We start from the raw sequence: 27,423 nt of genomic DNA on the forward strand, positions 1-27,423 counted from the left end.
TTTTGCAAGATTAATCCACAGCTTTTTGTTCATCAAAATGAAAGTAAACAAACTGATCTAAATATCAAAGTCTTAACAGTACATTCAAGTTTATTGCAGCTGATTCCTAATTTTAAAATATCAATCAGAATGCTATGCTAGAAACTACAAAGGAATATACCAGTTGCTTACTACAGCCTGACACAATTAGAAAATGTCTAGCATACTGAAAAACATTCAGGATTAATGTATAGCACAGAATACACCTTCAACAGCATTTTGCTCAGAACTGTAAACTAAGGCAAAGTTACAATTTGGGAGAGGGAGAAAAAGCTCGACATTTTGCAGTATTTCAATGTCTAGCTTTGAAATGTTCAAAACACTTTCTAAAGCAGAACAATAAAGAAAGGGAGTAGGCACAAAAGTAGGCACAAATATTGATAAATTTATTTCCCTTTCTTTGCAATTTACTTGGGATGGGGGGATATTTACTTTTAGAAATGCTGTTTTTATACCAGTGATTTCAAATGCTAAATTTTGATCAGTTTTAAAGACCAATTTGGAAGGTTCCTTTTAAATGATGAATGTTCATCCATTAAGAACAATTATCTCAAAAGCAATGTTGTGATGCATGTGCACATATTATTTAATTTCTGTTTTGCATCTACAGGTAGCTTGGCATTCGCGATCCATCCAATTACTTTTACACTTGAACAGTTGCATTTTCATTTTGCAGTACTTTTCCTTATCCTTATACTTGCATGGGTTGGCTGAAAGGAATCAAACCAAAATGAAGTCAGATTTTAAAAAGGCAAGGCCTTCCATTACATAAAACTTTTCTGCATTCTTACAATCATAAGGATCCTGGTTAAAAAAATGAGGATTAGTAAGCCCCACAGACCTGATTGTGAGAACATAGAATTTCAGGGCAGTCCTGGTCAAACGGTTCCAGGCAACTGGCATTTAACCCAAAAAGATAACTAGGATTGATCCTAGTTATCTATCCTGGTTAAATGTTGGTTAATGGGAGGGGTTTGACTAGAATTGCCCTGAAATTCTACGTTCTCACAATCAGCTCCACAGGGCTCACTGATCTTCAGCTTTTTAACCAGGATCCTTATGATTTTGAGAATGTAGCCTTTATTACACTCCCCTCTGGTTTGCATTGTGCTTTTTCTTAATAGTGCTAAAGTCAAACCATTTATTGATCCAAAATATTTTGTTGGCCTCCTTCTGAAAATTTTTGTCATAAAGACAGGGACCTTGCCATTGTATATGTCCTCACTTCTGTAATACATTTCACTGTGAGCCATTCTTAAAAATGTGCAGAATGGTATGCCCCATTTATTAGTAGCAAATCCTTGGGTTCGTATTATTTCAGTCTTGGTTCAATTCTGCTGGTAACTGTTTGGTTCTGGGCTCTATTGAAGGTGCTATTTGTTATTATTGATAGAGGCCTAAATGCCTTAGACTCAGCCTACTAGAGGGAATGCCTTCAATGATCTCCCCAAATAATAAAATTCTTTCAAGTTGCCCTGCATAGGGTTCTACTTCTATTGGAAACTAATTCAACAGGTACTCAGGATATGACTTTCTTTACTGTGCCACCTAAATGGCAGAATTCGTTCCCCAGCCCCAGTGAAGCTCACAGGGCTAGATTATAACATAGGTTTAGACCGCTACTGGTCTACTGAGTAATAAATATTCTCTAAGGCAGGGGTTCTCAAACTTGGGTCACCAGATGTGGTTGGTCTACATCTCCCATCATTCCCAGCTACAAAGGCTGGGGATGATGGGAGCTGTAGTTTGACCACATCTGGGGACCCAAGATATGGGAGCAACAGCAGGATAGAGGTCATGCCCTCTTCTCTTGCCTGTGGGCTTCTCAGAGGCATCTGGTGGGCCACTGTGTGAAACAGGGTGCCTTGGGCCTGATCCAGCAGGGCTGTTCTTATGAGAATGCCTGCTCTATGGGATTGTGCTCTAAATCAGTGTTTCCCAATCTTTTTCTTTCCAAGACATACTGGCTGGCAGTGCAGCATGTGGAAGGAAGATGCACACAGACTGACTCCATGTGAGTCCAAACTACATCCTCATTTCTACTGAGCTCGGAGAACCTGTGTAGCTCCTCTGAACTGTGTCAGAGCTGCAGTAACGCTGCTCCCATTATTCCCAATGGGAGCAGTGTCACTGCAGCACTGATGAAATTCTGAGAAGCCCCGGAGGTTATCCGAACTTGGTAGAAATGAGGATGCAGTTTGGACTTGCACAGAGCCGGCACACATGCATCCCCCTTCCATGTGCATCACACTGCACTATGTGTTCAGTTGTTTTATTAAATGGAGGCACACTGCCCTTCCCCACACAGACAGGCACACTTTTTGTGTGTGCTGGTGGCAACGCCGCCACATGATTTTTATTTATTTTTGCTGATCGTTTAAATTAATATTCTCAAGAGTAGTTTGTTTATATCAACTGTAACTTACTGCAGAGTTTATCCTCGCAGTGCTCAGGGCAGTCTCCACATGGTGGGCCTTCTTTGTAAGGTCTTGCTGCTTCTTCTACTAAGTTCCCTCTGAAATCATAGAGCAATGGAAAGCATTTACTGTCAAATTACAGTCTTAAAGGAAAGATGGGATATCATGCAAAATGACGCTAATTAAAAACAGTGCAATCAAACTGTATAAAAGCTGCATAACAAAATGGACAAAGGAACAAAAAAGAGATGTTCTGCTGGTGCCCAACAATAGAATAATAGAACAATAGAATAAAGGTGGGATTTTTACAAGTATTAAATGGCCATCTGTGATAGGGCCAGCCAGATCTCCCAGGGCAGTGAGTTCCAAAGCCAATGCACCACAGTGGAGAAAGCCTTGCCCTACGTATCCAACAATCAGGCCTCTGCTGGTGATGGGACACAGAGCAAGGCCACCACTGAAGACCTAAGCAGACAGGCAGAATCGTGTGGGGAGATGTGGTCCTTCTGTACCCTATACCCTAACCATTTAGGGTTTTAAAGATGTTCACAAGCATTTTGAATTGGGCTCAGAGCCCAACCTGGACAAAGGGCTAGCTCTTCAATGAATCCCAATGAGGCAGTCACTTCAGCTGGCAGACTGTAGGCAGCAAACACCGGGTATGGAGGGGGCGAAAGTTTGAGCTGGGGGCAGGGGGGAGAAGTTGCTTCTCAGTGTGTTTCTCACACTGAGAAGAAGGTGATGGTCAGTGGAGCTTGTGGGGGCAGGAGGAGAAGGATTTGGGCTGGAGTGGGGGGTAATTGCTCAGCACACACAAAGTGCACCGAGGAGACAGTGATTAGCAGGGCTTGGGTGGGGAGCAATGGGGTGGTGGTGGCTTGATTGGCCAAGAGCTGATACAATAGGACAGTCAAATGGTCTAATATATCCTGCCCCATCAAAATTTCAGTCTTGGTTCATTTCTGCTGGTTACTGTTTGGTTCTGGGCTCCATTGAAGGTGCTATTTGTTACTATTGATAGAGGCAGAAAAGCCCTAGACTCAGCCTACAAAAGGCAATGCCGTGGTGATTCTCTTTATTTAGCAGAGGGAGAGTAACTGGCCCTGTCCACCCCCAGCACAGTACCTCCAGTGACTGTTGCTGGTGTCTATCTTATGTTTCTTTTTAGATTGTGAGCCCTTCGGGGACAGGGTTCCATCTTATTTGCTTGTTATTTCTTTGTGTGAACCGCCCTGAGCCATTTTTGGAAGGGCGGTATAGAAATCGAATGAATGAATGCCTACAATGATCTCCCTGAATATTAGAATTCTTCCTAGAGGCCCTGCATAGGGTTCTGCTTCTATTGGAAATGCAACAGGTAGCCCATCTAAAATAGGCTGTACCTCTAATCCTGGATGAACTTTCCTACCAACCATCATTACTTCTGTCTTGTCTAGATTGTTTCAGCTTATTCCATCACATCCAGTCCATCACTGGTCTCAGACACCAATTCCGAGCCCCCTCAAAATTTGATTAAAAGCAGAAATAAAGCTTGGTGTTATGAGCACATTGGTGCCCAGCCCCAAGCTTTCAGACAACCTCTCCCAGTGGTTTTGTGTAGACACTCAATAATATTGGGGTGAGGAGGGAAGCAAGGAAGCAACTTGAATAATCATAGTAGCCAGTGGCCATGAACAATAGTCCCCAAACCCCATCTCCAGGAAGAACAAGAACCACTGCAGCATGATGCTTCCTAAGCCCATCCCAACTGGACAATCTGGAAGGTTTGTCCAGTTGATGGCAGTGAAAGCCACTGAGAGGTCCTGCAGAACCAAGAGCAATACACTTCCCTTCTGCAGTTCTTGCCATAACACCATTCACCAGTATGACCAAGGCAGTCTCCATCCCCAAATCAGGCTGGAAATGGGAATTCAGACTGAAATTGTTTCACCCTGATTTAAATATTTCTGTGGTGTTAGGGCTTCAACAGGCCCATCAGCCATGGCAGCAGGAAACTCCCCAAGAGCTGGGGATCTTTCTAATATGTCCCCCATCCCTGCAGACAATAGGAACCCTAGTAGACTTAGACCCTTCCAAGGGTCATGACAAAATACACCACCTCAAATTCTCTCAGCCCCAGTTGACCATCATCCTGTCTAGTACAAAGCACAAAGCCAGGAATGTCATCTGCTGGACATGGGGAACCAAATATTAACTGAGATAAACCCATAATTGTCATGAAGGCCATGAAACCCTGAGCTGCCCCAAATGAGGTAGCCATAGCAAGGATGCTGAATTGTCCTAGGACCAGCAGCCTGGGGACGTAAACACCACCCCTCAGACCAACTCCACCAGCTCAGGCAGGGGGGCTTCTGGGAAGTAACGGAATCCTAAGTATCATGAGCAGACAGTGTACTCTGTCAGGCACAAAGACTCAAAATTTGGCTATTGCCAGACAAGACAGCTGGGCAGAAGAGTAGCATCATGAAAGAGACAACTGCAACTCTACTAACAAAGATAAGGCTTCTGCTGAACCGAAAAACCCAGTAGACAAAGCAGGGACACATTAACTTCTCCTGCTTTTTTCACAAGGTCTCAGTAACATTTATTTATTTATTTATTTTTACAATTATATCCCACTCTTCCTCCAAGGAGCCCAGAGCGGTGTACTATATATTTAGGTTTCTCCTCACAACAACCCTGTGAAGTAGGTTAGGCTGAGAGAGAAGTGACTGGCCCAGAGTCACCCAGCTAGTATCATGGCGGAATGGGGATTTGAACTCGGGTCTCCCCGGTCCTAGTCCAGCACTCTAACCACTATACCACACTGGCTCTCTGTGCCATGGTTGGATCAAATCTTAGACAGCAAAGCGCTTACCTTTTACTGATCTGACATTTAGCAGCAAAAACTGCTGGCACAACCTAAGTACTGTTGGTTGGAAGCAGAACTGGAAGTGGGTAGAGCCCTCCCTTCCCCTGCAATGGCATGTTCATTCCTTGTGCCATTTCTTCCGATTTCCCCAGCACTCTGGCTCAAGGCACTGAGGTTATCACTGCTTTCTACCATTTGACCCCTTCCCTGAGCACATAATTATAGCAGGGGTGTGCAGAACTTGTTCAAATGGAACCAGGTTTGAACCGACTCAAGAGTGGTTTGAGCTTGAAATGGACCGGCCCCCAGAAAAGGGGCTTCAATCTGACTTCAAACCAAACTGGGCCTGGTTTGTATTGAACCGGTTCAGCCTAATTTGACCTGGTTTGAGGGGCTATGCTTGTAAAGAGGAATCTAGTGAGGATTCCTCTTTACAAGCGGATTCCTACCTCTAAAAGGGTTCAAATTGGGGGCAGGTTAGGGTTAGGGCACTTACCAGCGGTGCGTGGGCAGCAGTGGGTCCTCGGTGGCAGCAACTCCTCTAAAGCCCCACCAGTGCTCCCACCCACCCCCACCCACACCCACTCCTGGGGGAAGCGCAGGCAGGGCTTAGAGGAGTTGCCACCAAGGAGCCGCCACCGCACCACCACTGGTGGTAAGGTGCCCTCTTGCTGCCCCCCACCATTTGAACCTTTTAGAGGTAGAAATCTCCTTTGCTTATAAAGGGGAATCTTCACTGGATTTCCTTTTACAAGATAGCCCCTCAAACCGGGTCAAACCATACAGCCTGGTTTGACCGCATGCACCAAACCACTGGCTGGTTCTAACAAACCGGTTCATGGACTGGCGGCTCATTTTGAATTCGTCTCATATTCCAAACCAAACCACAAAATAAGGTTCTGTTGACACCCCTTAATTATAGACATTATAGAGGAGAGCTTGTCTTGTGGTAGCAAGCATGACTTGTCCCCTGAGCTAAGCAGGGTCCGCCCTGGTTGCATATGAAAGGGAGACTAGAAGTGTGAGCACTGGAAGACATTCCCCTCAGGGGATGGAGCCGCTCTGGGAAGAGCATCAGAAGGTTCCGACTTCCCTCCCTGGCATCTCCAAGATAGGGCTGGGAGAGATTCCTACCTGCAGGCTTGGAGAAGCCACTGCCAGTCTGTGAAGACAATACTGAGCTAGATAGACCCATGGTCTGACTCAGTATATGGCAGCTTCCTATGTTCCTATAGACCAGGGATTCTCAACGTTGGGTCCTCAGATGTTATTGCACTTCAGCTCCCATAATCCCCAACCAAAGGCCACTGGGCCTGGGGATTATGGGAGTTGAAGTCTAATAACATCTGGGGACCCAACATTGAGAATCCCTGCTATAGACTCCTTATGCGGATCAGTAAAATAACTCTGCCCAACCTCTCTGGAAACCTTCAAGACAGAATCCTAAACAGTACTGACATGCACTAGATACCAGAGTTACTGCTCTTACCTAGTCCATCCTCCTCTCATTGGGCCATCCTCTCACCATGGGCCTTATCCTGCATGTCTGCAGTGGATATATGCCCATAATAATGTAGATGTCACAGCCTGCTGAGCCATATGATTTCCCTCAAAAAGGATTTTACAACAGACACAAATCAGCAATTTTTTAATGGGTGCTGGAGATCTAGCATGAAAGTGGAATTCCCTGTGGGCGCGCACACACACACACACACACACACACACACACACACACACACACACCTGCCAAGACAGCAGATGAGCTAGTCCAGAGAGCTGCTTCCTCTATTTAAATGAATGGAAATGTCCTAGCACACAGCAACACAATGTGTACTTCAGTTTTATTCAGAACTGATACTCACGCAGGACAGTAATGGCAGACATAGAGATACTGGAACGTCTTGTGTGGGCAGTAGGAAATTGCACATCCAACCTGATATGATTTATACCAAATGAGCTGTGAACATAAGGGAATAAACACATTAATATTAAAATTTAATGCAGAGTCCTTGTAATTACACCATCATGGAACAGTAGGATTTTTCAAGTGAAATGAAGTATTTCTAGTACAGTCAGATTTAGAGAGGCAGAATTCTTCATAACCTACACATTGCAAGGATGGGTTTTTTTCCATCACATTCTGGTCCTTTTCATGTATTACATGATGGTAATCTTGCCTTCATAGTGAATATATCTGCATTCCCTTTATGTTTTTGCAACAGGCATGAAACATTTTAAAATGTAGTCTGAGGGACAATAGAAGCAATGTATTAGTCCTAACTGGTAGTTTGATAACTGCCAATATAATTTGGGGTGGCCATGGGGCGGAGCAAAAAAAAAAAAAAGTGGAACTGCCTGCACTGGTACAGGCTTGTAAAAATAAAATGTCCATGGTGTTGCACAAGAATGCTCTTGCACACGGGTGTAGGGGGCCTTGCCGGTGGGGCCCCCACCACCCACACATGCACAGACCAACATGGGAGTAGGGTGCGGAGCCCTTTTATCCTTTCAAGAGCTGGCCATAGCCCCTGCATTGGTGTTTGTCTGACGCTGACACAGGGGGCATGGCAGGCACTGGGAAGGGGGAAAACATGGCTGTGGAATTCTATCTAGTTATCGTTTGTGTTTTATTCTTTGGATGTTTGTCCCAGTGGGGCTCCTGTAGAGAGTGTGGAGGGGTGGAGTCAGGGAGGGAAAGAAGAAGGAGAAAACGGAATTGTTGCTGAATGAACCTTTAGTTAAATCTACATACGTTTTATTTGTGCGTATGGGGAAGCAGCTATAAAACAATGAGGCGATTCTCACGATCAACAAAAATCGGGCTAGCAGAGGCTAGCCCGATTTTTGTTGACCGTAACCACCGGGCTCGCAGCCGAGCCCGGTGGTTCTTGAGTGGGTAACCCGCTTGAGAACCCCTGCTAAAAAGCAGGTTTGCGGAGTGAGCGCTCCAGCAAACCTGCTTTTTAGGATCGTGAGTAGTCGCGGCGCACCTTCACGCCGTGCCTACTCATGAGTAGACTCCTGGCTGGGAGGCAAAAAGCTGCCTCCCAGCTCCAGGGGTCTCCCTAGTATGCCCTGCGCAGTTGCGCAGGGCATACTGGGGCTTGCGGGTGCCGTGCGGCACCCGCTCCCCCGCCAGCTCCGTCATGGAGCCGGCCATTGTGTGGGCGGCCAATCCGGCTGTTCAGGGCTCCCTGCCCGCTCATGAGCGGGGAGAGCGGGCTTAGCCCGCTCTTCCTGCTCACTGCCCCAAACCGGGTCTCACTGGTCATGAGATCCGGTCCATAGGCTTCTTGCCTGCGAATAGTCATTGCTTCGTTTGCCAGCGGAGTGCTTTCTTTCTCACCCTTGCTTCAAGAGGAGGAGAGAAAGCAAGCACCCAGCCAGTGAATGAAACACAGGCTGGGAACAGACGAGGGGTGAGCACTTCGTTCAACAGCTGGCAAGGGGGGCTGTGGTGGCAACCAGACCCCTGTAGCCCAGAGATATTTGCCTCCCCCACCTTGACCAATGGTGATTATGCTACTGCTTACATTAATACGTAAACATGTGATCACACTTTTGCAGTGCTACTTACACTGGAAATCATGCATGTAGCATCACAGAAGTGCAGTTGTGCAATTTTATATATTTGTCCAAGAGTGGTGTTGCATAAACACCATGAGTGGTGTTGTTTTTTAAACATCTGCAACAGTGTGGGCAGTTCAGAACTGCTCCTGTTCCACTGCTCAATATGTCACCCAAGAATTTCATATGGCAAGTGCTTCATTAGTTTCATCCATGTGAACTGAGTACCAAAATTAACTAGACTATATTGCAAATGACTTCTTTGTGTTGTGTTTGTTTATGGTTATGTTCCCTGTTTCCCCCAAAATGGCAGTCCGAGTGTTTATTTATTTAAAAATGATAATACAATAAGAAAAACAAACAGGGAAAAGATATCCAATGGAAAAAATGAAGAATGCTTATTTAAACAAAGTACTGGTTCCCTGTCTATCACTGATTTTTTTAAAAAAATCCATATTATAAATTTAAACACTTCGTTACAAACACACCAAACTCAAAGCTCTAATAGTTCTTTACTATAGGTTTCTTTACAAGATACCAAACAAACAAGCTGCAGCCACTGAAGAAAAGTCTTGTTTTGCCAGTATTTCCTAAATGATTTCCAGTCTTGAAAAAAATGTATTTTTAACATAATCAACTAATTTTGACATGCCCATGTACTCATAGATTTTACTTTCCTAACACTAGCGGAGCCAGACCAGGAGCGGCCTGTGTCCGGCCGCCACCGTGGCTCCGCTCGCCCTGCCCCCTATGTCTGACATCAGATGCGGGGGTTAGCCACGCCCTCGCATCTGAAGTCAGACGCAGGGGGCGTGGTCTGCCCCCATTTGGGAGTTAGATCCAGGGCTGGCCTTCCAACTCCCGAACAGGGCTATGCAGTCCCATTCGGGAGTTAGATTAGGGGCAGCACTGCATTCACAGCACGGCCAGGAGAGGCTCTCCCTGCCTTTAAGGCAGGGGAGAGTTCCTCCTGGCCGCTCTGTGAATGCAGCGCCGGCCATTTAACTCCCAAACAGGGCCCCGTGGCCCTGCTCAGGAGCTAAACCAGCACCCCCTGTGTCTGACATCAGACATGGGGGGGGGGGTGTCAGGGCCGCGAGGTGCAGCCCCTGGGGGTGGCGGCCCGGGTTCTTTGAACCCGGTCGCCCAATGGTGTCTATGCCCCTGTTTCCTAATCCATAACAGCAGGGGTAGATGTTGTTTTACACATTTTAGCATACCATTATCTTGCATAGGACTAATTCTTGCATAGGACTAAGAAAATCTTTAAAATTCAGTAAAAACAACAAAGGATCTACTGTAGGTCTAAATTAATGTGAATGCTAGAGAAAAGGGCAAGGCTGATGGCTGGTAATATCACACCTGTATTGGCAGCCTAGCTTTACGGGGAGAGGAAAGTACCCAGCCTGACTGATGAAGAAAGCACTCACTGGCTGGATGGGCTGCATATCTGTGCCCAGTACCAGCAACACTCCCTGCATCGACATGCAGATGCAGACAGAAGGGGCATGGCCACCACAGGGTGGTGTGTGTGGCGGCAGGGGGCATGATGCCCACCCTCGCACTCTGTTCCAGGGCCACCACCAACCTTCCTAGTTCCTAAACCTCTGCATCCTGTGATTTCAAGATACACAGGATGCTGGAAGGCTGGGCTGAGGCTTTCTTCCAGGCCAGAGATCGCTGTATCCACATCAACCCTGACTTGCTGCAGTCCCTTTCTGATGTTTTTGGGAATAATTTGTGCTTCCCTTTATGAGATTGAAGAGCACAGTGTTACTGGTGTTCTTTTGGGTATCCCAGGTGAACAAGCTCTCAATTTTTTCCTGCATGAACACATAATGTACAGGTTTGCCTTCACATTTGGGATGCTTAGTTTACAGACTGCAAATTGGTATAATTGTTTAAGCTGTCTAAGACAGACCAGCATGATGAGCGAAGGAGTGCTCAATTACTTTCTAGTAGGGCCTCCAAGGGCCTTGGGACCCTTAAGTATGACATTAACCAACAAAATTTGTCTCCTTTTCCTGGACAAAAACTGCTTCCCCCCCCAAAGTGATTGATATACTGAGCAAGAGTACGTCAGCCAAGTAACAATGTGTTTGCATACATTGTGTTATACAAAAGTAAGCCCATTATTTCTACTGGTGTTACTCTTGCGTAACACAATTTGCATTTCTAAGCTGTTGTACTCTTGCACAGTATGTCAGCCTCTGTGCCTAAGATTCAGAGACCTTCAGGAAGAGCTTCTCTTGTAGCATGATGAGGTCAGAGGGGGAAAGGTGGTAGGGTGTGGGGAACTCCTGAAGCATGCAGAGTGCCAGCTCACATCTAAGAAGCAATATAGATTCTAGCCTATTTTATGCAGGGAGAATATCAGAAGAGTTGCTTAAATAACATCAAAACAGCAAATATTCTGTCCATTATTTTTCCAGAGTGCTATTAGTCCTGCTCCCATTGTTATAATGTTTCTGTACATACCTGAGTATAGCTATAAATGTCTTTCCTTATGTCCACTGCCCCAAGGCCATACCGGAAGTTAGTCACTCTTCTAAACCATAGCTTGATAGCATCTGACCAGGAGCTGATATAATTTGATTGCATTATATTTCCACCACAGAGGCTTCCTGCAATAAGAAGAAATTGCTTAGGGCAAATTCGTGAAGACAGCTGCTACATTCAATTTCTACCAGTGTGCACCAAGAATCTGCAGCAGAATAGATATTGGACCATGACTAAATAACCATTAAAATAACCATAAAAATAGCTTAATGTGTGTAAATGAAAATTGTATATTTGGTTAAAGACGCTCTGTGTGTGTGTGTGTGTGTGTGTGAGAGAGAGAGAGAGAGAGAGAGAGAGTGGGTGGGAGAGAAAGAGAGAGAGAGTGAGAGAGAGATTTAACAGTTACCAGTGACAGTCTATTTCTGGTAAATAACTCACTATTTTACATGTGGGGGGGGGGGTTGCCTCTTGTGGATGCCTTGTTCAGTGTTTTTTTCATGTGAATCGCTAAAGTTGCCATTCGTCAGGATTCAGCTCCTTCCAGCATCTCTAGAAATTAAATTTCCAAGTGGCTGGGTGGATGCATCATGTCTCTAGTGACAGCATGTACATGAGTGCATCACACTAAGGCATTTTGGAGTACACAACACTCCAAATACTGGCTCCAAAAAAACCACCCCAATAGTGGGTGGAATCCAGTCTTCAATAATGCCTCATAGTGGATGGGAAGTAGGGGTTTAGCGAGGTTGGGGTGGACCCTGGGACAAGAAGTAAATATGGACCCTGGCCCCCACCTGCTTCTCCCTCCCCCTGTGTCTTTGCTGCATAGGAACGGTAAGGACATGGTGAGAAACAAAATCTTCTCAGCATGTCTTTTCTTTCACTCCTATGCAAATAATATCACACACTCCCCATGCAGCAGAAGCCCGTCCCTCAGGGATATTTGTCCCTCCTTTTTCAATTAGAGCTATGCCCCTGGTGGAGGACTTGGGCAGTAATCCTTGGTATGAGAATCGGTTGTTAGAAGTGTATCCGTATTTTCAGCTGCAAAGTATTGGATGAAAATGCTGCAAGTGCCAAATACCCAAGGGCCAGATTGCTGGAAGCTACTTTTTTTCTTAGTGAGTGGAGGGGAAACTCGATATTACAGAACAGAGATAAGTTAACAGTCTCTCAAGCAAACAAGCAAAAGGAAATAAAGTAAAGCCAGATTGAACAAATGAGGGTCAGAGAGAGAGCTGCTTAACCTTTTCCTTTCAGGCCATTTTTCTATTCAAATGGCTTTGCCCAAGCCGCTTATTTCTACCAATTGGCAAACCTGTTTCAAACAAACATATGAACAAAAACGTTAAAACAGCCCTTAGGCTCTTTATTTTGCTTACCATTCACAGTTCGCTGCTCAGGGGGAGCAATCCTAACTTCACATTTTGTTGCCCAATTTTTAGCGCTCTTGTAAGCTTGCTCACTCCATATCTTAGGGAAACAAACACACAAAAAATTGAAATCTCAATATTACTTTTTAGCGACATTAATTTTTACCTAATCGAAGACTAGTCCCCCCCCCCAAGTTTTTTGATATTAGAAATCAGGAGGTCGTCTTAAGATTCTTAAACCAACAAAGTGGTTGCCTGGCAACAGAGATACTCTCTCATGAGAATACTAGTCTGCCAGCACCAAGCTGCCATGGGAACAGGAGTGTGGTGTGCATGAGCTGCTTTGCCAGGGTGAGCCCTTACAAGAGCATCCTAGGTCATGGTGGGACAGACCGCCGCCACCACCCCCGGATCCTTTGCCCTCCCTCATATACATATCGCCTCCTGGGAAGTCATCATATTCCTTTCCCATTCCTGAGTAACAGGGAAATAGTGCCCCCCAAGTCCCCCCCCCAATAAATTGTGCTTGTATGAGACAGTTTTGTTGCAGGACACTTAGGAGGGCGGTGGTGCCATTGTTGTCAGAAGAAGCACTGGCATGGCATGCCATGGCATTTAAAGATATTTATATGCCTTTCTCATGCGGTGGGCAGACCGTTCCAAAAAGGCATCATCATGCTCTGGCATGCCCCTTTTAAGTCCATGGCCAATGGCAGCTGCTCTGGTGATGTGCTGATGCCTTTCTCACACTCTGGCGATGCAAGAGCTACAGTGCTTGCTGGGATGCGGCCTCAGCAGACCAGGGAGAGGAAGAGGCTCCCCTCTCCAGAACCCAGAGGTTGCCAGACAGCAGCCGGACAAATGTCTGCGATGCAATTTACAGTTGGAAATTCAAACCACAGATTCATCAACCTCCGGTTTCATGTTATGTGTGAATGCGACCTAAAGATGTTTAAAGGGAAAGTGTTTAAAATATATTGAGGTTGTTCTCACAAACAGAGATGTGCAGAACAGGATACCCTTCTAATAAAGAGTTTGTTCCAGGCTCGGAACAGAACAACCCTCTTCCGACCTGGAACATGCCGCCATTCTGGGCAACTGGTGAGGGACCTCAGGGCAGTGCGGTGGGGGCGTTGGCATGGGATGTACCTTTGAATATTGTTATTTCTGTCTACAGTGCAAGAAGTGGTGAGGAGCAGTGCTGCACTGGCATCCCGCATAACAGAGGCCCCGTACAGCACACAAATGGCTGCCACATATGCACAGTGGTTATTTGCATACTGTAGGTGGGGCATCTGCCATGAAGGATGCCAGCATGGTGTCGTTCCTCACTGCTTCTTGCACTATCGATGGTAATGACAACTTTTAAAGGCACATACACCCCTCCGCCGCCTCCTGCACTGCCCTCAGGCCCCTCACCAGCCACCTGGAACAGCAGAATGCTCTGGGTCAGAATGGAGTGGTTGTCAGAACTGGCTTGGATGGGATGTTCTTGCACTTTGTGTTCTGATCCAAGCTCAGAACACAACACAAAACATGTTCCGTGCACACCTCTACTCACAAAGGAAGTGGAGGGGGAGCTGGACTGAAGGCGGGAACTACCTTCCCACTCCCAGATGACCAAAGCCCGATCAGGGTTAACTGCCTGCATGCCCACATGAATAGTGTGGCAGTGAACTCAGTGGCGATTGGGGGGGGAATGAAGCTGGGACCACCAGGTACCCCACAATGCACCTTGTGAGCAGCGCGGTGCATTGGGAAAGCTCGGTGCTGCCTGACTGCTCCTTCCCCCCGGTTCTATCATAAAGATGGCTGCTGGAAACAGCTGCCAGTACTGCTGTGAACCCCATGAGCAGAGAGTGGGTCGCAGATCAGGGCTACCAAGGGGAGGAGCAGCAGGATCAGGAGCGATCTCGGGGCTGAAGACAACCAGCCCTACCTGGACTTGCCCTGTCCTACCCACATAGGGCTGTTTGTGAGAACAATGTTGTGTAATCCTCTAATGTGATAGCAAACCATAGTCTCTGTTGAATGCTTGTTGAATACAGTCAAATTCTTGTTCTATATGGTTCCCAGAGTAGATCTTCTTGAGTACACATAATCTCAAGTCTTGATACTGTGACCCTGATATTAAAGTCTTTGCTGACAGGTTCCTTGGTGCCCTTATTTCTGATCTGAGACTAATGCCCATTCAGTCTTTCTCTAAGGGACAATTCTGTTTGCCCTATATAAATGCCTAATGGACATTTGATATATGATATTAGGTATGTCACATTTGTAGATGCACATGTCTATGTGCCCTGTGTATGGTATATGATGCCATTGAGTCCACATACAATGGCATAACCCCTATGGATTTTTTGAGACAGGGATAACTCTCAATAATGGTTTGTAGTTCTTTTATGTTTTTAAATACATTGGTGTAAGTGCTGTAGGTTATAACAAGAGGAGTCCCATCTTAACATTTTCGTTGTTTGTTATGTGCATTCAAGTAACGCTGTGAGAGTTATCACTGACTCAAAAAATCTGTATGGGGCATGCAATCTGATGAAGTCAGTTGTCACCCATAAAAGCTTATCTAGTATTAAACCATTTAATGATCTTTTCAGTTAGTCTCTGAGTGCTACCTGTTTCTTTACAAGCACTTTGTAACATTTGACCAATACAGCTAATCAAATATGAGAATGATGTGTCTGTATGTACAGTAAACAATACTTTAATTTACCACAATTAAAAATTGCACTTTCAATCATTTTTAATTGTGGGAAGAGGGGTGAACAAGAGATCTACTTGGTGGGAGAATCGTGTTAAAAGACCACAAGAGTGTCTTTTTAATTTGTGAAATGTTGGAAAGAGTGGAGTAAGCAGCGAGCCAGAATTATCAGGTGGAGAGGGGGAAACCACAGGAGAGAAGAATGGGCAGATTGTTCACAAATCCTATTGGCAGGAGCAAGGAAGGAGCAAGCTATAGGAGCAAGGAAGGCTATGGTCCACATGCTGATTGATTTGGAAGGAAAGCAGTCAACACTTTGGCCGCAGGTCTCAAGTTTTAATCTCTTCAGTAAAACATCTCAAAAAACCACATCGAAAGAGCCTGTATGACTGGATCTAAGTTGGATTATATGGAGCAGGGTGAGATATGGCTTTGCTCCATATAATCTTGGGAATTATGAATGGGAAAGACCTGCCTGCAACACCATAAAGGAAACCCATTCAGCAATATGTAACATTTGTGAATTATATCTTACCATTTTCAGCATATTGCTGGCAGTTGGCTCCACCTTTCTCCTGATGTCATTGTGTTCGTCAACAATTTCATTCTTTTGATTTTCAGAGAGATCGCCCACTAGGATAACATTAATCTAAAAAATTATGCCATCGATGTATTTCATTTGAAAAAATTCGCTTTGTTCCATCTCAACTAAGCCTAATACACAGTAATAATGTTTATATTACTGTGCTATTAAGATACCACATTATGCTTAAATCCTTAACTTTGTTATCTCCATCCACCTGAAACTCAACTTTTATCATATGAATTGCCTCATATTTACATCTAATTTGCTCAGCCTCAGACACAATTCATACGTTCCTTACATAATGAGGGGATGTGTCATAACCTCAACTCCAATTTTATTATAATGGAAGGCAAAGGGCCATCTGAGTCAAAATAGCCAGGGGTGCAGAGGCACTCTGTCTAGGCCCCAACACCAAGCCCTAAAGCAAGGAATGTCTTGAGCCAGAGACCCCAAAACAGTGTTCCCAGAATCAGCCCTGTAGCCAGGGTGGAGTAAGTGGATGTGCTGCCTCACCTAGGATTTCTTTCTGGAAAATTGGCTTTTTAATTTGTTGCATGAAAATGATAGCCTCCATTTTAAAAAAAATGACAACTTGTTTTAAGTGTTGTGTATTGTGGGAAATGTTAAATACAATATTGCTTTAAGACAGGCACTCAGCCTGCTTAGTAGTTACTGGAGGGTGGAATTACTGTAAGGATTGTTGCTAGACAGCAATTGGCTCTGCTGCTAGATTCAGTCTGATGGTTTCTTCAAGAACAAGCCTCAAATAGGTTCAATTTTTCTACATGCTTGTCCAAGAATTGTTATTACTAAATAATTGTTCCTTAATCCTGCAGTACCCTGCTATCTGGTGTGCTGAGAATAATGGTTATTTAAAAGTATAGAAGTTGGTGCTGGTGCTCCTTCCAAAAATGCAGTAGAAAGATGTCTGTTCATTCAAGATTTCTCCTGACTCAGGGTAGATTTTTCATGATCACAGTAACTCTATTATTACTTAATGGATCCTGAACAAAACACCCTTTGTAGTAAAATGATCCTTGAATTGGGCCTCGATCAGTCTGCCCTGCTTACGCAAAGTTTGGAGACAGCTAGGAAGCTCATCAAACAGAGAATTGAGGATACTGAGAGACAAACAGATATAGCAAGGGTACCTGATTTTCAGAGCCAGGAATCAGTCAGATATAGTTTGGCCCCAGCATCCTACCTCACTGTCTTGGAGGTGCCCCCACTTAGAAGAGTTTTTACCTTGGCAAGATGCAATGCCCTGCCTTCAGCCCTCTTAGAGGGCCGATATAGAGGAATTCCCTATGGGGAGAGGCTCTGTCCATGTGGTGAGGGTCAAGTGGAAACAGTCACCCATGTTCTATTGGAATGTTTGTTCTATAGAGACCTGCGCCAGGATCTCATTTACCCTTTGATAGCTAAATGCCCAGGTCTTGATTCTCCTCAGATGACTGACAGGCTGTTGGAAGGAAGTAATTCCTGCGCCACCAGACAGGTAGCTAAATTTTGCAGTGCAGCCCTCCGTTTGTGGAAGAACTTAATATGGGAAAATAGGTGATGGATTTAAGGCCAGAGCAACTTGTAGCCATAATGTAGCTAGCTGCAGGTGGGCACGCAGGTACTGGTATCACCTGTATATCAGCTGTAAATCTAATGACAATATTTTCCAGAGCTCCTGAATTATTTAACCCCCCTCAGATTTAGGAGTCGAGAAGGCAACTGGTTGAGTTTTGATTTGTGTGTAATAGCCTCATAAGTAGGAAATACTGCTGCCTCCTTTATCTCCAATTATTTTAGTAGTATATTCAGTACCTTGATCTATGCTGAGGAGGACTTTTTAAAATTCTTTTGGTGTTATTGTTTGTAATAGAAGTTTGATTGTCTTCTCTTTTACATTTGTTTTAATCTCATGCTGGTCGCTGACCGAAATAAAGAGATTGATTGATCCTTGAAGATTTAAATAGTAAAACTTCCTATTATTGTGATTCTTGAAGATTTAAATAATAAAACTTTCTATTATGGGCTAGAGTTAGACCCCCATCCCTTAGAATTTCCTTTGCTCTGCTTTCCAGTTTCAGTTTTAGTTGTGTTCTCTATCCAGCTGGCAATAAAGAAGCACCTGTGTTTGCCTGTGTGGAAGATTCAGATTAATCCTCCATTTCGTGTTGAATTGCTTATTATCTTTCTGTTACTTGTATTTTGAAATGTCTGTGTATTCCCTATAAGTTGTAGAGCAAGTCAAAAGTTTTAGTTCACAGGTTGGGTTAGGAGGGAAAGGGAGGTTAAATTGAATTGGCTTGTAGTTGTTTTAAATGGAGGGAAATATAAATTAGTTCTGATTGGGTGCACTCCAAAAATGGAGGGGAAAACTCAAGCATATGAGGGAGGCTGTGACATACTGAAGAAAGTTGGTTGGTTGGTCTATCTATCTGAATGTCTGGAGTCATCAGAAGCAGAGCTGAAGGAGCTAAGCTGCCAGGTAAAGGTAAAGTGTGCCATCAAGTTGATTTCAACTCCTGGCGCCCCCAGAGCCCTGTGGTTTTCTTTGGTAGAATACAGGAGGGGTTTACCTTTGCCTCCTCCTGAGCAGTATGAGACGATGCATTTCAGCATTTTCCTATATCGTTGCTGCCTGATATAGTACTAGCAGGGATTTGAACCGGCAATCTTCTGCTTGGTAATCAAGCATTTCCCCGCTTTGCCACTTAAGCTGCCAGAGCAACTGAAAAGAGCTGAACCTCACACAGTTGTAATCACTAAGAGCTGAAAACTCCAACCCAGTGGGTGAAATCCCTTGGATTGGCTGCTGTAGACAGGAGAGACTGATTCTGCCAGAGTAGGGCAGAGAGGGAGGGAGTCAAACTTCCTGCAGAGATCAAAGAGGCCTTACCTAGGGAAAAGGCAAATCTGGGAGCAATGAGGAGACAATTCTGCAATCTAGGTCAGGATAGAGGAGCCAATTATTCTAACTTTTCATTGTTCTTTTGCTCAATTTTATAATTGCAATTACAGTTCTATAACTAAGTAAACCTTTGAATATCTTAAATTATACTTTTGTTTCTTTCTATCATTCCCACCCCATGCTAACTGCTTTACCATTCTGTCAGTGTTGGAAAAGGTAAAGGACAGAGAACGCCAAGGCTGGTTGGTCGAGCCAGCTACAGCAATAAAGAATTCTACCTGGAGGCAAGCAGGTTAATATAGCACAGGGCTGGCTGAAGCTGTATCCCTGATAGCCTGCAATAAGATGTAAGAGTTTGTTTTTTCTGAAATCATTATGATAGTGAGTAGACAGAGAAGGGCTGGATGCTTAATGGGTGTGATAAAGAGGTAACTTCATTTCATTATTTAATTTATATTCCACTCTTCAGTGCTCACTTTGGGATCAATTTGTCTAGGGTGGCTCAGGAGTTCATAGCGGCCATGACAACCCTGGATCCCAAGTGGTCTCGAGACCAACGGATATTGCTGGTCACACGCTTGATCTGGTCTTTCACTTGGAACAGGGTGCTGTTCAGTGGGTGAGGACTCCTGTGATTTCCCCATTGTCATGGATGGACCACCATTTGATTAAGGTTGGACTCACGACCACGTCTCACGTCCAGAGGGGTGAGGGGCCCATTAGGATAGTCCGCCCAAGAAGGATTTAGTGTTGACTCTGCTGGTGACCCTGTTGGCACTCTGGTGGAAAATTGGAATAATCAGCTCACCAGGGCAGTGGACACGATTACTCCTAAGCATCCTCTCCAACCCGCTTTGAAACTGGCCCCTTGGTATACGGAGGAGCTGCGGGGGCTGAAGCGGTAAGAGAGACAAGTAGAGCGCAAGTGGAGGAAGATTCAACTCTAATCCGACAGATTACTACATAGAGTGCATTTGAAGATCTATGCTCAGGCGATACATGAGGCAAAGAAGCGATTCTTTTCCTCCTGTATCGCATCCAAAAGTTCACATCCGGCAGAGTTGTTCAGGGTTGTGAAGGGGCTAATGCGTGCCCCTTCCCACTTGAATCAGTACTGAAGGGCTGATTTTTAAAGAATTAATGAAGTTACGCGTCTTTCAGATTTTCCTCATAGGTTATAATGGAGGTTCCTGCAGTCCCATAACTCCACTTGAGGGGCACTGGGGTGGCCCAGAGCAAGTGGCGTTGTAGTGCACATAGGGTGCCAACCACCCACATGGGTTGCCAACCCTTGAAGTACAGGGTTTTGTTGTACGAGGTGTTCTGAGAGTAGATTCTCTAGTAGCATATGAGAGTGGATTCATGGTTTTTCATTAAAAATCTCATTTCCTACCAGAGAATCTAAACTCAACACCTCAGAAACAACAAAGCCCAGTACCCCAATGGGTTAGCAATCCAGGGGGGTGGTTGGCACCCTCACCACCACTCACTTTGGGCTATCCCAGTGCCCCCCAGGTGGAGTTATGGGGCTGCTGAAACCTCCATTATTCCCTATGGGGAAAAACCTTTAAGATGTGTAAATCTCAAAAATTCCTAAGAAATCAGCCCTTTGCCCTATTTGGAATCTGGGTGCACCACCCTTGGGGCACTGCCACCCAACCCACTGTTTTGCCCTTGAAGCCCCACATAAACAAGTTGAAAGAGTGAAGAGAATGATGAACAACAACGACACTTAATTTTTTGTCACAGTTATTTGAGAATTTTGCAGTGGGAGGGAGCCTGTCCCTGTGGCACTAGCACAGCAGCACAACCCATTTGTGGATTCAAGCAATCTTTCAATAAAAACACTCCCTCCACATGGAACAGTGACCACAGGTCATTTGAGATAGCAAGATAGACCAATGAGCCAGCGTGGTGTAGTGGTTAGAGTGCTGGACTAGGACCGGGGAGACCCGAGTTCAAATCCCCATTCAGCCATGATACTAGCTGTGTGACTCTGGGCCAGTCACTTCTCTCAGCCTAACCTACTTCACAGGGCTGTTGTGAGGAGAAACCTAAGTATGTAGTACACTGCTCTGGGCTCCTTGGAGGAAGAACAGGATATAAAATGTAAAAAAATAAAAATAAAAAATAAAACTGCCTTGGTACTATGGAACAGCTTCAAATGTTCATTTAACTGAAGTGGAGTGAACCATAGCCCAAACAAATCAGCCTACTGTTCAGAATTGTTGAGATTTATCATCACTGTATTTAAGAAAGTGCAAACCCATGGATCATGGTTACAAGAAAGAGAGAAGCAACTAAGATTCCTGGGGATGTCAATAGATTGACAGGGATATTCCCCACCCCCCTCCTTTTGTCTCCTGTAGTCCCATGTGAATGACCTGTCCCTGCAATGGCAAAAGTTGTGAACCACTGGCTTAGACATCATGTCCCACCAAATTACATTGTGGCCTAAATTACATTAGACTGCTCAACTTGGGCAACAAAACTTAGACACCACTATAACTCATAAAAATCAGAAGAAAAACAAAATAGCTCTTCAAAAGAGCCCTGGACAAGTCAAGAGATTTTCTAAACCTTTGGAAAGAAAAACCTGTGTAATTTCAGAACTTTTATAACCAGCTTCTCGAAAAGCTTCTCCACAAAATTTATACCATGGCTTTTAGCAAGAGCTTTGGAATTGCATTGAGGTCCCAAAGATATTTGGGTATTTCTGTCTCAAAATGCTGTCTTCCAAATCCCTTTGCAAGGTCAGTTTGCATTTCAATCACACTGAATACAACACATACTTAACTAAACCATTCAAGCTCAAAAGCTTTTTGCATATCTTATCTTCTGCTAATCACTCAGTGCCTCAGCTGGAGCGGAGAGAGTCAGAGAAGTCAATTTCAAATGCAATGCTTTTCCAAAGAACAAAGCATTCTGTCCGAAACACAGTCATTTCAATTTGGAAACAAAAATATCTGTTTTTTTAATTCTTGGTTTTGTTTTGGTTACAAAACCTCCGAAATTGCCATTTTCGGGCACAAAACGTTTTGTACCCGAATCAAAATGCACAAGCCTACTACAGAACTGCACCACTTTAAGCAGCATGTCCACATCATCAGGAGTCACAGACTGAAACTGATCCAATCTAATCTCACAAGAGGAATTACCAGACAACCCCCTAACTGGTTCTGCAGAAATACTGGAGTCCAGATCAGCCCGAATGCAGGAGATTTTATCTGCAAAGAGCTCATTGAATGTGTCACAGTGTTTCTAGAAGCAGATTTGAAACAGAAGGGGTTTGAGTTAAACCCCTAACCTCTAACAGCTCTGCTGGATGAGAACTTGCAGACTCAATATGTGCGGAATAAAATTACTTCCTTGCTGCACGTATTGCCATAGCATATGCCTTTAGATGGGCTCTATGCTGTGTCTTACTGAATTCAAGATGAGTCCTCCATTCACGCTTCAGACATCTACCTTGTGGCTTCAGCTCCCATAGCTCTTCTGTATACTATGGAGCTAATTTTGAAGTGGGTCGGAGAGGACGCTTAGGAGTGGTTATGTCTACTGCCCTGTTAAATTCCCTGTTCCAAGTATCCACCAGAGCATCAAGAGAATCACTGGCAGAACCAACTCCAAAATCCTCCATTTGGAATCCCACTGGATCCAGCAGCCTTCTAGGACAAACCATTCTAATAGGTCCACCTATGGCTTTAATGATGGTAAAGAATAAAAACAGGGCCCTAGAAGAATAGAAACACTGCCTGTGCCATTGAGGATACTCCAGCATGGGCTCTGTCAACTTTGGAGATCCACAGTCTAATCACCCAATTAAGACCAGGGAAGACTCCAGGGGAGGACCTTATTCTGCTGGAAGCTGTTAAAAGTCATCTGTACTGGTGGGCCCCTATTCTGGCATCGCTCTTCACATATATTGACATGAATGGCCAAATTCTCAAGGACTGGGGGGTAGCGATCATTGTCCCCATATTTAAAAAGGGAAGGAAGGATGACCCCGCCAATTACAAACCCATTAGTTTGCTCAAGGTCACTTCACAAGAGTTGTTACAACTCAGAAGGGCATCAAGCAAGGAAGCATTTTGGCCCCATTCCTATTCAACTTCTATATTAACTCTATGATGGGCCAGCTGAGCAATCCAGTTTTCCACCCTCCATAGCTCTCTGGGAGACACATTGCCATCCTGTTATATGCGGATGATGCAGCTATCCTCTCAAGGACCCCCATTGGCCTTAGAAGAGCACTGAGGGCCCTGACGCTGCACTGCAGGGAGGACTGCCTGGAAATCAGCTATCACAAAACTAAAATTATGGCCTTTACCAGGAGGCCCAAGATCCACTCTCGGCAGATTGAGCGGCATAAGATCGAGCAAGTGTCACACTTCAAATACTTGGAGGTAGTTTTTCATTCTGGCGGCTCTAGGAAAGCTCATGGGGAACATGTGGCTCTAAATGCTCAGAGAAGCTCCTCTGCCATTCTAAAATTCCTGCAGACAAGAGGAGGCCATTATGTACCCATGGCTCTTGAACTGTTCACAGCCAAGCCGCTAGCTCAGCTCTATGGTACCCAACGGTGCCCCTTCCCCAGTTTTGCAGCTCTGGAACTTGTACAGTCTAAATTCCTGCGGGCAGTGCTCCAAGTACCAAGATGTGTCTCCAATTCCACTCTGCGCCTGGAGACAGGCTTGACGAGCTGGAGGATAGGATGTGGATGGTCATCCTCTGCTATTAGCTTAGACTATCCTTTTTGCTCAGTTGGCCTTGCCCTGCTAACCCTACGCGATGATTACCAATCTAGCTGGATTCGGACAATCGAGTCAAAAATAGCTACCCTGGGTCTTTCCCCCTTGACTTTGTTTAGTATGGGTTACAACCAGGCGAAAGCCACCATCAGGCAGTGTATTAAAAACATTGAGCACCAAACCAAGCTCAGCAGGGTCCTGAATTTTCATATCAGTGATGGGCTTAGATATTCTGCCTCTCCAGCAGCATACCTCACCCAACTGGAGGTTCCAAAGCACAGAAGGGCATTCACTCTGGCTCGCTGAAATGGCCTCCCTTCAGCAGTGCTAGAAGGCCGTTATAGAAGGACTCAGTTTGCAGAGTGACTATGCCCCTGTGGCTCAGGGCAGATCGAAACTACCAAGCATGTTCTCCTCCACTGTTTGTTCTATAGATACATTCTCATCCTTCCATTGCTATGCAAATATCTGGGATGTCCGAGCCAATTCTACAGCTCCTTGTTGCTTTCTGACTTTAAGCCTGTCATCACATATAGCATTGCCAGGTTCTGTGCGGCAGCAACCAGCATTCATCAGCAGATGGCAGGCAGTGAGTCTTAACAGTCTTGGTCTGACCCTCGGTGACTCAGGGTGGGCTCTACACTTCATTCACACAATAATAATTCAATAGAAAGACTTACTGTGTCTTTTTCTTACTGCTCCTTATAGCCTTATAGTCTGGCCGTTATCCAGTTTTATTACTTAGGTTTATATGTATTTCTGTCTTCTCATGTCTTTTAATCCTTTTACATCCATTTTATGCCCCCTTCCTTTTATGCCTTTTATGCCCTTTTATGACTTTTATTACTTTTCAGGTTTTGTATGCCCTCATGCTTCTAGTGTACTTTCTACTATTTTTAGTACCGTTCCATATGTAATCACTTTTATCTACTCTCACTTTTAACATGTAATCACCCTTGCACTTTATGCTGGCCTATGACCATAATAAAGACTGATTTGGTTTGATCAGAAACACTGTTCTGCACACTACAATAGCTGGCCAGCTACCTATGCTGGGCCAGGGCTCCAGGCACACCTGAGTTGCACCACTTGCCCTATTATTTCTTTCTTTCCTTGAAATGTGTACATGGCAGCATGAGGCCTTTTCAGGGTTTCTGGAAAGAAAAACTAACCCAGGAACCAATTTAAAAAAGTTCCACTTGCTTTCCACAATTAATTTCCAACTGCTACTTTAGTTCTCTACGTGGCAACTAATTAAAAACTTTTTCCTGGTTGTCTGACAGGAAGGAAAATCCAAAGAGAAGTCAGGAACAAGACTAGAAGGCGGGACCCTCCTTGACACACCCCAAGGTCTTTATTTCCTCTCTGTCCTTCCAGAAACCATTAGGAATTGTGGTACAGAGGAGTTTGTTATTCAGGTGGAATCCGAAACTGAGATACCTGGTTCAACATCAATGTTTCTTTTACACATCTTGCTATGCCCTTGTTGATTGTATCCTTATTTCTTATGAAACAAAAAATATGCCAGTCATGTAATGCCAGGTGTTCATAAGGAATGATCTGTTAACTTGACTTTTGCATAGCCAGTTATGGAAGCTAATGCTCTCTTTGCATGGAGGAGTAAGGGGGGAGTCGCTGTCCCTACCTTTCCTTTGCCCCTCACATCCTCGTCCAGCAGTGGCAGGGCGGGGGTGGGGGTCATCCGATACTATGCACCAGAAAGAGAGAAAGATGGCTGCCTCATCTAACAGGGAAGGCTGGCAACAGGGCTGCTACAGATCCTGAGCCAGATTCCACTCAGGGGACGGCATCCTGGCCCCCGAAGGTCTCATGCTCCAGATAAACCACTCATCAACATAGGCAATGCATTCAGTGAGAAAACATGAAGAAATGATGAAGGACTAGGCTTCAAGCCAAAAGAATGCCATTCGTTTAAGTAGTTGGGTTCCAGACCCCATCAGAGCAAGCTGTCTGCTTCCTGCTTCCAGAGTCCTATAATTCCAACCAGAACCAATCTGTTATCCTAATTGACTAGAGCTTGCTTGGCTCTCTAGAACTCCCACAATCCTGTGAGCTCAAGACAGGACAGAATAGGTGGAACTGTGCTCTCTGTTACCTATATATAAAAAAAGAGCCCCTGGTGGCGCAGTGGTAAAACAGCCGCCCTGTAACCAGAAGGTTACAAGTTCGATCCTGACCAGGGGCTCAAGGATGACTCAGCCTTCCATCCTTCCGAGGTCAGTAAAATGAGTACCCAGAATGTTGGGGGCAATATGCTAAATCATTGTAAACCGCTTAGAGAGCTCCGGCTATAGAGCGGTATATAAATGTAAGTGCTATTGCTATTGCTATATAGATAGAGTTGATTAGTACAGGTGGTGGAGGCCTCATAGCCCTCATATGACTCATGAGTTATTCCCCAGTGCTCCTTCTTAAAGCCAAGCAGTTCTGGAGCTAAAGGGCTTAGCTCCCAGAGGACAGCCAACCCTTTACTCTTAGGCCTGAACTGGAACTGCTAATTCCATTTAATGTTTGCTTCTAAGGACAAAAGAGTACCTCCTATTTGTAGTGATTTAATTTGCTGCAAACACATTCACATTGTGTCAGTTCTTTTCTTCTGACTCTATTTTCCTCCTACCTTGCTTTCTCCATACTCTTACCATTAGCAATGATGCTATATCTGATGTAATGACATCGCTGAGGCCAACAAGCATAATCACACAAGTCACCACAGCCAATAGGATTAAATGGGTTGGGCTAAAGAGGCCAAGGACTGTGAGGACAAAGAAGCCCTTTGGAACCAAAATGAAGGAGCAGCCAGGGAACTAAAAGGCTGCCAAACACCACTGAAACAATACTCAAGTTCAACAACATTAAAATTATCAGTTTGACTGTGACACGTGTTCCACATTTGTAGTAAATAGCTAAATTAGAGAATATTCAGCATAGCTTGGAATACAAACTCTTTAATGGGGCTGGGGATAGAGGGCACTGTAGCAGCAACAGAGCCTTGCTTCCAGTGACTGAAGACTTATATCTTATTTACTTCCTTACCTATCTTTCTTGGAAACAAAATAATTACAAAATACAAATAGGTCAAAGCAGGCCAATGGAAGGGGTTTCGTCCTCTCTCCCTCTTATACCAAGTGGCTAGCGGCTGAATGAGTCTTAGAAAGGAAGGCCTGGATGGCAGAGTAACCTTTTCACCTTCCCACCATCAAGAACTGCCTCTCCTGCTTTGTCTGTGAAAATCCTCTCCTTACAGCTCTACATAAGGATGTTGCAGTTGGGGATGACCCACTTCCCTAACAGGAAGGAGGCAGCATGTATGAAGGATCCACCCCAGCCATTAGTATCTAGTGGTGTGCACAGAACCAGTGCCTGCCGATTCAAAGGTGGGGGGATATCTTTAAAGATGGGGGAGGGTGCTTTTACCCCCCAACCCCCGCCGCGTTTCCCCCCACCGGCACTGTCTTTTAAAATGGTCAGGCGGGGCAGCAGCATACCTCCTTGGCGCCTGGTGCCTCCTGGGGCCAGAAGTGCCCGGTGCGCATGCAGGGGCATCGGGGCAGCAAGGAAGTATGATGCCGCTGGATTGTTTTAAAAGACATCACCGGCAGGGAAAATGCGGCGGGAGAGGTAAGAACACCCTCCCCCATCCTGAAAGATATCTCCCCCACCTTCGACCCAGCCAAACCACTAGAAATTCGAACTGGTTG

At 44.9% G+C, this 27,423-nt stretch overlaps 1 protein-coding gene across 1 annotated transcript; it reads right to left on the minus strand.

Moving 5' to 3' along the window:
• LOC128335096 (serotriflin-like) lies at positions 1-27,258 on the minus strand. The gene is made up of 8 exons (XM_053272957.1): positions 27,211-27,258; positions 25,350-25,412; positions 15,998-16,111; positions 12,759-12,849; positions 11,353-11,498; positions 7,170-7,264; positions 2,466-2,554; positions 1-749 (listed from the first exon to the last, which is right to left on the minus strand). Exons 1-8 carry the CDS (start codon positions 27,256-27,258, stop codon positions 622-624), a joined length of 774 nt encoding a protein of 257 aa, XP_053128932.1. The 3' UTR covers positions 1-621.
• Between the last annotated feature and the right edge of the window lie 165 nt (positions 27,259-27,423).

Source organism: Hemicordylus capensis, chromosome 1 (genome assembly GCF_027244095.1).
Source record: "Hemicordylus capensis ecotype Gifberg chromosome 1, rHemCap1.1.pri, whole genome shotgun sequence".
NCBI classification, from domain to species: domain Eukaryota; kingdom Metazoa; phylum Chordata; class Lepidosauria; order Squamata; family Cordylidae; genus Hemicordylus; species Hemicordylus capensis.

What these genes read in the sequence shown, in the direction of transcription:
- LOC128335096 (XM_053272957.1), bottom strand. Translation starts at nt 27,258, where the DNA reads ATGCGCACCGGGCACTTCTGGCCCCAGGAGGCACCAGGCGCCAAGGAG. An exon ending in CCAGCAATATGCTGAAAATG is followed by an intron (nt 12,850 to 15,997) that starts GTAAGATATAAT and finishes TGTTTCCCTAAG; the next exon opens with ATATGGAGTGAGCAAGCTTA. An exon ending in CTGCGAGGATAAACTCTGCA is followed by an intron (nt 750 to 2,465) that starts GTAAGTTACAGT and finishes GATTCCTTTCAG; the next exon opens with CCAACCCATGCAAGTATAAG.